Below are 10816 nucleotides of genomic sequence, written 5' to 3'. Positions count from 1 at the left end.
GATAACAACACCTCTTATCAGAATAAACGTAACTTTGTGCGGTTTGTATCTGATAGAATGTTCAGAACCTTGCATTTGGATTCTGTTATTGGGGGTATTGTTGTTATTCATGTAATATATAATTTCAAAGCTCTTTTTGTGCTCTTTATGCTGGAACTATCCATGAGCACATCAGATCAGTATGAAGCTAGTTATAAGGGCATTTGCAGTGGCTCATGGACTATTGCTAGTAGTCCCTGTTTTTCACATTTACATATGAATTCTGAGCAAATGTGTGGACATTTATCTATAACAGACACCGGGAAAAAAAACGTAGTAACCACAGTCCCCCTCTGGCCCACCTGTCTATGCTGGACTTGGTGTCGGCGATCTTGTTGAGGCTGGAGACCTTGAAGCCGTAGGCGTTGCCTCTCTGGCCCTTGTTCATGAAGTTGCCAAAGGCCAGCACCACCTCCAGGATCTGAGTCAGCCTCTTGCTCCGCACCACCTCCTTGGACGCGTTCAGGATGGCTGGAGGAAAATGGAAAGAGAGAGAGAAGCAGCTTGAGAGATCATATAGTTGGTGATTGATATGTGTGCACTTTGCTTAGTGCATCACTTAACCATTTCAACCCCCCTGAGACCCACAATAGACCTGTTTTTGTCTTTTTTTTAGGGGGAGAAAACAGATCAAAAGTAGATGTCACATAGAAGTGGTGTACATCATCTGAAAGCTGGGAACATGAAGATTAATTTGAGATGCACATATAATGTGTGTCAAGTTGTTGTAGTCATAAATCAAAATAAACATTAATTAATTATTTAAAATGAATTGTAAAAGTGTATAAGGGTTTAGAACATTATGATCGAAGTAAATGATTGTCATTCCCATGCGCTATTATGTCTCATAACTTGTTGCCTCAATTTTTGGGTTGATATCATTTGTTACACAGATTTGGTGCTAAATTTAACAATTTTTTTTACCATTCGAGAATTGATAAAAATGATCAATAATCCCTCCAAAATACCACATTAAGACACCAAGACCTTGATGAACACCATAGAACAAGCCATGCTGTGATTTGGTATCAAAAACGTTTGACATTTGGAGATTTCTGCATCTTGCGGCGATTGGATGTGGAGCACTTTTGTTGTGTAAACTGCTCAGAAACCCTCTTGTTGTCAATCTACCTAGGAAAGCCATCCATCCTCTGAATGCTCTAGGTCTCTAGTCTGATCCATCCATCCTCTGAATGCTCTAGGTCTGTAGTCTGATCCATCCGTCCTCTGAATGCTCTAGGTCTCTAGTCTGATCCATCCATCCTCTGAATGCTCTATGTCTCTACTTTGATCCATCCATCCTCTGAATGCTCTAGGTCTCTAGTCTGATCCATCCATCCTCTGAATGCTCTAGGTCTCTAGTCTGATCCATCCATCCTCTGAATGCTCTAGGTCTCTAGTCTGATCCATCCGTCCTCTGAATGCTCTAGGTCTCTAGTCTGATCCATCCATCCTCTGAATGCTCTAGGTCTCTAGTCTGATCCATCCATCCTCTGAATGCTCTAGGTCTCTACTTTGATCCATCCATCCTCTGAATGCTCTAGGTCTCTAGTCTGATCCATCCGTCCTCTGAATGCTCTAGGTCTCTAGTCTGATCCATCCATCCTCTGAATGCTCTAGGTCTGTAGTCTGATCCATCCGTCCTCTGAATGCTCTAGGTCTCTAGTCTGATCCATCCATCCTCTGAATGCTCTATGTCTCTACTTTGATCCATCCATCCTCTGAATGCTCTAGGTCTCTAGTCTGATCCATCCATCCTCTGAATGCTCTAGGTCTCTAGTCTGATCCATCCATCCTCTGAATGCTCTAGGTCTCTAGTTTGTTGCTGTAAAGTTTCATGAGGCTGTGATTATCCTAGAGGTCACAGGTCATTTTATACAGTGAGGTCAAATAAAAAAAATGGTCTCACTACAATGAAATGGCTACTATGGGGACTAACATCATCACACATGAATACAGTTGGGCTCATTGGATCCACAAGACTCTCAGCTGTTTGGGGCGTTATTCATCAATGGATTCCTTATGTTTTTGAGTTTCACATGATATCTGTAGCTTCACTCTTGCCCTAAAACTGAACCTGCTTTAGCCTCTGAAAGACAGTAGAGTCAGTTGGGATGGCGGGTCTCAGAGGGGTTAAGTTATATAATAATCTGGCCCTTTTCCATTCTGTTTCTCTACTCAGCAAACACATGCAAACTAAAAGTCTACCCAAAGGTTCTCATCCTTTCCTTCGTTTTCTAACATCCTTCACGATGATTGATCAATACTTCCCACAACAACTGGGCAGCTCAGTGGGGAAACCCATCAAGTGTCTCCATCCATCCATACAACAGCAGGGGGGGAAGGAATATTCCAAACACAATCCCCGTGCTGTCCCGTTTCTTTCCCCTTAGAGAACAGACTCGTCTGGCAAAGTGCAGGTGGTTCCCTCTCTCCGCAGAGGAAACCTCAGTGTGAATGTGAAAATCATTAACAGAATCCATATTGTTATTGTTACAGTTCTTTTTCTGCAGTGAGACAGCATGGGAACCTTTCCTCTGGCTCGGCTGACACTGTTCTGCTGGATGCAGCGAGGTCTGGCGAGCCCACTGCACTGTCTTATGAAATAATTCTATTGAACATGCTGGGTGGTCCGGGGAAAATATAGTCTCATCTAGAGCATATACCAAAGAAACATGAATAATACAAGGGGATAAGGACTTTATGACGGGCATCGATGAACAGTGCGGTCTGGGAACATTTGGATCAAACAACAAAGATTCCGGAGGCTTGAATCAATACACTAACCCCTTCAAATTCTGCCGGCGGGCCCAGCTGCTATTCTGTCTTTCAGAGAGTGTTGCGTTTCAAGCTAGAGTGAAGATATACTAGCTTGTCGGGAAGAACACTAAATAACACTCCAAAGTTAAGCTACATTTGGCGAGAAAAAACTGGCATTTTCAAAAGGGTCCCCTTGACCTCTGACCTCAAGATATGTGAATGAAAATGGGTTCTATGGGTACCCACGAGTCTCCCCTTTACAGACATGCCCACTTTATGATAATCACATGCAGTTTGGGGCACAAAACCATGCAGTTTTTTAAATGCAGTATAAATGTGTTATTTTCGCCTTTTCTAAAATGTTGTATTTGAATATTTCTGCATACTGGGGTCCCTAAACAGTCTTATAATTACATAAATTGGGTATCACTGTAAAGCTGAGACTCTTGTGGATCCAATGAGCCCAACTGTATTCATGTGTGGTGATGTTATTCCCCATAGTAGCCATTTTCGTTGTATTGAGAGCATTTTTTTAAAACATGTCCTCACCGTATAAAATGACCTGTGGTGACCTCTAGGATAACCACAGCCTCATGAAACATTACAGCCAGAAACTAGAAACCTAGAGCATTCAGGGGATGGATGGCTTTCCTAGCTAGATTGACAATAAGGTGGTTTCTGAGCAGTTTCCAGAACAGAAGTGCTCACCATCCAATTGGCGAAAAATGCAATTCTTGCAGAAATCTCCAAAATCAAAGGTGTTTGATACCAAATTACAGCATGACTTTTTCTATGGTGTTCCTCAAGGTCTTGGGGTCTGAATGTGATATTTTGAAGGGATTATTGTTAATTTTTATTGATTCTAGAGTGGTAAAAAATTGTTAAATTTAGCACCAAATTTGTGTAACAAATGGTATCAGTTGCTGCAACAACTTATAAGACATAATAGAGCATGGGAATGGTCATCATATACGTATATACATATACGTATATACCATGTTACATATACTTATATCTTCATGTTTTACGCTCTTATACACTTTCACTATTTATTTTAATTGATTAATTCATTTTTATTTCTTATTAATGACTAGAACAACTTGACACACAGAAGCATTTCAAATAAATCTTCAGGTTCTCAGCTTAGAGATGATGTTCATCACTTCTATGTGACATCTACTGTTGACTTTTTATCAACCCCTGAACATCCCCTAACCCCCACCCCTACCCCTCTAAAAAAAGAAAGCAGAATCACAGGATTATTCCTCTGCTTGCACTTTCTGTCCAGTAATGTATGTCAGAAAAGACATTTTATTTAACTAGAATGGATAGACCGTGTGACAAACGAGCTACAGCGCAGCACACACAGGGCTAAAACTGTCAGTCTGCAATAATGCGATGTGCTCATCAGAGCCGAAAAAAGCATTTAGGTCTGAAAGTAGCTCTGGCTCAAACGGACACTATGACAGCTCAGTCGTGACACACCCATGTGCGCACACAAGTCCACGGACCTCATTGGAAGCCCTTTCAACGAGTCTTTGAAGTGAGCTGCAGTGTTTACGAGAGAGGCTCTCCCCTCTCAACATGGGCCAGCTTTCCAAAACAGCCTCCGTGGTAACCTGGAAGCTGGCTCCAAGGGAAAAACTACAGCGGGGCCAATCTACAGTTGGCCACCCGCTCTCACCATGCACACACGTGCACACTTAACACAAAGAAGGGATTTCACACGTCATTGTGAAAAGCATCGGTCAAAGTGTTCAAAGCTGATGACATGTTTTCAGTGCGTGAAACTGTGTTTTGCTTCTAGGCGTGTAAGAGCATACAATCATTTGAACGTGCCCCTAAAAGCATGTTCTTCAAAATTGAATCTTCTGCTCCATTTGAGTTTAATAGTGTTTTGCGAGAAACAGTTTAAATCATGGCAGAAGTGCACTGTTTTAGGACCGTTCTGATTTTTAGAAGGAGACAAATGTCTACCAATATTTCAGCCTTTTAACCTTAGAGACCCACATAGAGCCATTTTTGTCTTTTTTTAGCTGCATCTTTAATTAATATTTAGGTTCCCAGCTTTCAGATGATGTACACCACTTCTATGTGACATCTACTGTTGACCTGCTATCTCCCTCTAAAGACCCCCTGTATCCCCTAAAAAAAGACAAAAACGGCTCTATTGTGGGTCTCAGAGGGTTAATAAGAAAAATATAGAATATTGCCAGTGTTATCCTTTAAAGGTCCCATATTGTAAAAAGTGAGATTTTCATGTCTTTTATATTATAAAGCAGGTTTAAGTGCCGTCTAAATACTGTGAAAGTATCAAAACACTCAATCCATGGAGAAATACACATAGCCCGTATTCAGAAACTGTGCATTTGAAACAAGCCGTTAGGATTTCTGTCCATTTGTGATGTCATAAATCTACAATATTTAGACCATTTCACAGTTTGATATGTAAACATACTAAATGTGTCCCAGTTTATTTCCTGTTGCAGTGTATGTGAATGACATCAGCTGACAGGATGTAAACATGGACCCAAGCTGTTTCCTAGCAACACAATTCCGTTGAAATGCACTAAAACGGAGTGTTTCAGACATAGGGTGAATATATATATATTGTATATATAGGTATAATAATGTGTTTTTTGTACATTAAAAGCATGTAAACATGTTCTAGTAGAAACCCAAAATAAAAAACATGAACCTGAAAATGAGCATGATATGTCCCCTTTAAATGACTAATCACTTGGAGTTAAGCTCTCTGCCTTCTAGTGCCCTCCAAGGTGTTTTTCCTTACCTTCAACCTTAGGCTTGGTTTCAGCTAGACGCTCTGCAAACTTCTTCTTAAAGAACAGAGCCTGCAGTCTCTGCTGGTAGTGGTCAATTCTGATGAAAGAGATAAAGAGAAAAAAAAAGAGAAAGAAAGGGAAGTGAGTTACACTTGTGTCCAGGGGAGTGGAAGTTCAAAGCTAGAAGTCACCCAATCGTACAGAATTCCCTCCCTCTCTCAGTTTTCACAAGCCTTTTATCATCTAATAGGCTGCCATCTAGTTGGAGAGTTGACAAATGGGTATGATGATTAAAACCTCACTGAGGGAGGGGGTGGGAATTTCAAAGAGGGACCATGCAGGGATATTAAATGACGAAAAAAGAAAGGAAATAACTAAATCCCAGATGTATTCCTGGGACCAAAGTAGATGTGGTCAAAAGGAAAGAAAGTGGACAGGCTGATATTTCACTGAAGGAAACAAAAAAGGTTGAATTATCTTGAACAAATAGTGCAGATTTTGAGAAAGGATGGAATGCAGAAAAAAGGTGCTGATGTAAAAAACCCTCTGATTTGATGGGAGTCCTCAAAGGGCAGCCATGACTTCTTTTCACAGCTAAATGATGAATCACACTGAAGTTTAAGGCTTGTTCTTGATCCCAGCCTCCCCGTGCTGCTTCAGAAGCTCATTCTTTTTGAACAGACATCGTGCTTTGCAATATTTTAGGATCTATTTGTGGTTGACTGGCTGATGTCTTGATTCTGCACAAAATCTGCATGTTGTTCACTTTGGAAATCTTCCATTTCAAAAGCTGGCCATGGACTGTTAGTCAGACACTACACGATGCAAACACATCAAATCTGTTTGATCACCCGATTCGACTCTTATCAGGCCATTAAATAGTCGTCATCAGTCGCTATAAGCACCATAAATGTGGGTCAATAGGGGCCTACTGCGCCTACCATGTTGTAAAAGTGAAAGTCAAACTTAAAAGCAACACCTTCTAAAACATTGTAAAACTGAATGAAAAGTTACGTTTTGAACACAAACAAAAAAAACCCAGTTAGGTTTTGGCAATAAAACTACAACTTATTTAGGTTTAGGCAACACAACCTACAACTTCTTTGGTTTAGGCATAAAAGAAAAACATTTTTAGGTTTAGGTAAAATAAACAAAACTTTTTTAGGTTTAGGCAAAACAAAAAAACAGTTAGATTTAGGCAATAAACATAACTTACTTAGGTTTAGGCAAAAAAAAAACAGTTTTGTGTCCCATCCATTGTCCCTGACCTCCACCCCTTATGGAGTTTCATACTTTCTAAAATACTGCACCTGACTTCCGCTTCTGCTCCTGTCATAATTACTACGGTCGCTAGAGATCGCTGTCTTGCTCTTTTATACCTTCTTTCGGTGATCTACCATGTAAATAGATGATAAAACCTACTAGTTGGTGTAGTAGGCCCCTATTGACCCACATCTATGGGGCTTATAGCGACTGATAACGCCTATTTAATAGCCTGACAACAGTCCAATCGACTGGTTTTATAACAGAGACACTGACTTTTGTGTAACTGATATCCATCACTTTATGACAAATTGAACGACATAAAAATGTATCAGCCCTGCAAATTGCTCATCTGTGCAATTCATTGCTTTGCAGATGGTTTGGCCTACTGTAAAATGTAGTAGATAAGAGAAATCCGATACCTTAACACACCAATGTTGTTATCTGAAGCAGAGTGTTCCTGTGTACCTGCTCATTTCAAAGAGGAAGCGATCAGCCCGGGCCATCCGCTCCAGCTCATGTTTGTGCTCCTCCAAGAGATCAATGTCGCTTTTCTCTGGGACGAACTTCAGCAGCTGCAAAGATGCAAGGACAACGTTAATCCAAGTGCTAATGCTGTTGTCTGTGGAGCAAACTGAAATGCATCAAAAGTTAGTACTTTTTTAGCTCATAAAAATGACTAAAATGTGACTAAAACTTATAAACATTTTCATTTTAAGACTAAGACTGAATCTAAAACAGCTGTCAAAACTAACACTGCACGACTATTTACATAGACAATGAATGGGAAGCATGGACATGTTGGACAGCATTACAGCTCTAACCCCCGGACCCAAAGGCTGCTGTGTCACTTATTGAACAACGGCCTGAGCTCAGGGCATCTCTTCACAATTATAATCTAATCAACAGATAATAACCAGTTGTTTACTGATGGGGACCCTTACTTTGAAAGAAGGATGACACAATTCTGTGCACGTCGACCGTCAATGACCGACAGCTCTTTGACCTTCCGCGTTTCAAGTCTTCTTCAATACAGCATGATGTTCATTTAGTAAATTATGGTCCCATTTAGAGTCAAATAGACCATATAGCAGGGATGCTTTAGGGCGGGGCTACCTTGTGATTGACAGGTCACTACCGGCGACAGCCAAAAACCAAGATGGTGACGGCCAAAAACCAAGATGGCGATTGCCAAAAACCAAGATGGCGATGGCCAAAAACCAAGATGGTGACGGCCAAAAACCAAGATGGCGATGGCCAAAAACCAAGATGGCTATGGCTAAAATGCAAAATTGAGGCTTCAAAACCATAGTTCACAAACCAATGGATGACGTCACAGTGACAGTGACTATGTCCATTTCTTATATACAGTCTATGGTTGATTAGCTTTTATCAAATTAGCAGCAATATTTGTTAATCTCTCTAAAACTTTATCAATACAAAATGAAATACTGAAATGAAGTGACAAATCCAGGCCCCCCGTTAAAGTCTCAGGTTGTTTGCCTTCTGCTTCTTTGTCAGAAATAACTGAAATCTAAAATATAATATCACTTTGTCTGAGCCAAGTGCTGAGTAGGCATAACCTCTTCGAAGAAACAATAGAATATCCATTTTCTTCGATCAAATCCATACACGTTATTATCATCCAAACAGTCATAGTAGACTCGATGAGCTCTGCTACAACACTGCCGTCTTACATAAATTATATAGTACGTGATCATTCATCAACCTCACCTGCTCCAGCATATCTTTGGCTAGCTCTTCCCTCTCATCCATCTCCAGGATCGCCCTCTTGATCTCTTCATTGCTCATTTTTAACCTGCAAAGGGAAGAAAATTATTCATAATTTGATTTACTTTCATTCATTAAATGTAATTAAATGCCACATTAAAAACACACAACACAGAAAACTGTAGTGGACTGACACTAATACTGGTCTGGACCAGTGTCAACCCCGGGAGCACTGCCAGCTGTTTTCAGTGCATCGGATCAGTGTTAAGTGTGCTGGGTTGTGATCAATAACAGCATTGTTAGTCTGTGCATCAAAGCCTTATTGGCCAACTGCTGACCCCATTTGGGTCTAGTTTGAACCCTCGGGTCATTTGCTATTGACACGACAGTGAGTTCAGGGACCATGCTGCAGTTTTGTCTGACAGAGAGGGGTCTCAGGAAGCCTGTTTATTGATCTGTAAAGGGGATTCGAATTCTCTGAAGAGCTTTGTATCATTGCTGTTATAAGACACACAAATGTTAGCCATATTGTTGGGGGGTTGTGTTTAAATGGTGACAATCGATTCTGGTTCAGATATCGTAAAACCCTCGGGATGGGGGTCATTTTATGTGTCTTAACTTGTTTCATATGTGGAGACTGATAGTACAGAGATACACCCTGGACAATGCTTTGACTCAGCTTGCTCTTACCATGGATGGTAATTCAATGACACTGACAGATGTCCTCGTGTGTCCATTAAAAACACATTTCCTGTACCGGACATAAGCAACACCTGCCTCAAGCAGTGCCACACTGAGTTCTGGTACATGTTCACAGGGGCGTTTTTTATCGCTTCCCAGCATTGGACACAAAGCACAAGGCACGTGATAGGACGAACGCTTTCCCTCGTGGGCTGCTGCTCCCAGCTTTTTCCTCTTATATCATGAAAATAGTTCATCGAAATGTGATTCAGAAAAACATTTTACGTGAGAAATGAGCCATGCAGCTGCAGAATCTGTCTTTATTTTGGATCGACAACGGTTAGTTTAAAAGTTTCTAGGGAGTTTCCAGAGGCGGCAAGTTGCGCCGGACGCCCCTGATATGCATAAAGTAACCTAGACCCCAACTACTGTATATGCAAATTATGAGCGGCCAACGTGACGCCCCGTCTCTCGAATCGCGTCGCCACGCTACCACAATACATTGCACGGCTGCAGTCTTAATTTCGTTGACAAAAACTATGAATATGATGAAATATGTTCGTCAACGACCTTTTTTTTCCATGACTAAGACGAGACGATGACGAGACGGCACCGACGTCATTAAACGCTAACCGTGACGATATCAAACATGCAATAATGTTGACAAAAAAAGACGAGACTAAAATGTAGTTTAAAACATAAAAACTTTACCAAAATCTCTGGCGGTGCTTAGTTCTTGTGTTCAATATAATCTGATGACTAAACAGGACTAAGATTAAATAAAAAAAAAAATAGCTGAAATCGAATGGCTTAATAAAACTGGACTAAAACGTTTTGAGTTGTCGTTGACTAAAACTAGACTGATAAAAATGACTAAAATGTTGTAAAACTGATAAACATTTTTATTTTAAGACTAAGACTAAATCTAAAACAGCTGCCAAAATTAACAGTGCACGACTGCTTACATAGACAATGAATGGGAAGCGTGGACATGTACCATTACAGCTCTAACCCCCGGACCCAAAGGCTGCGGTGTCACTTATTGAACAACGGCCTGAGCTCAGGGCATCTCTTCACAATTATAATCTAATCAACAGATAATAACCAGTTGTTTACTGATGGGGACCCTTACTTTGAAAGAAGGATGATGCAATTCTGTGCACGTCGACCGTCGATGACTGACAGCTCTTTGACCTTCCGCGTGCTGACGTATATGTCATCCATAGAGCCCATCTCTTTCTGCAGAAAGACAAAGACAGACATTAAGATTAACTTTGCGACATAGTTCCATTTATACGAGTGCTCATATGAAATGCAATAAATGAAACCTCCTCCTCCTCCTCCTCCTCCTCCTCCTCACATCTGTTTGACATCTTTATCTGGTTGAGAGATGACATGACCCCTTCTAAGCATTTAACAATGCGTTAATTTGGAGCAGACATTTAAAAAAAAAAAAAAAAGACATCAAAAAATCTCAAAGGAGTTGCAGTTTGATCGCTGCCACTATCAAGCACAGACTCCAGCCAAATACTTTAGTTGGCCTCAGGTCAAGTTCCCTG

General features: G+C 40.7%; 1 protein-coding gene across 6 annotated transcripts in view; it reads right to left on the bottom strand.

The window, feature by feature from the left end:
- daam2 (dishevelled associated activator of morphogenesis 2) overlaps positions 1–10816 on the bottom strand; it is a 140840-nt gene that overhangs the window by 15530 nt on the left and 114494 nt on the right. For all 6 annotated transcript variants that reach the window (XM_037796508.1, XM_037796510.1, XM_037796507.1 and 3 more), the window contains 5 exons: positions 10390–10496; positions 8580–8664; positions 7314–7420; positions 5591–5679; positions 342–510 (listed from right to left, as the gene is read on the bottom strand). In XM_037796508.1, the coding sequence (XP_037652436.1) occupies positions 342–510; positions 5591–5679; positions 7314–7420; positions 8580–8664; positions 10390–10496 (557 nt within the window). The remainder of the gene's footprint in view (positions 1–341; positions 511–5590; positions 5680–7313; positions 7421–8579; positions 8665–10389; positions 10497–10816) is intronic.

This window comes from Sebastes umbrosus, chromosome 16, assembly GCF_015220745.1.
Source record: "Sebastes umbrosus isolate fSebUmb1 chromosome 16, fSebUmb1.pri, whole genome shotgun sequence".
Taxonomy (NCBI): Eukaryota; Metazoa; Chordata; class Actinopteri; order Perciformes; family Sebastidae; genus Sebastes; species Sebastes umbrosus.
Note: the sequence above shows the minus strand (reverse complement) of the source record. Positions and strands in the feature narration are given on the sequence as shown.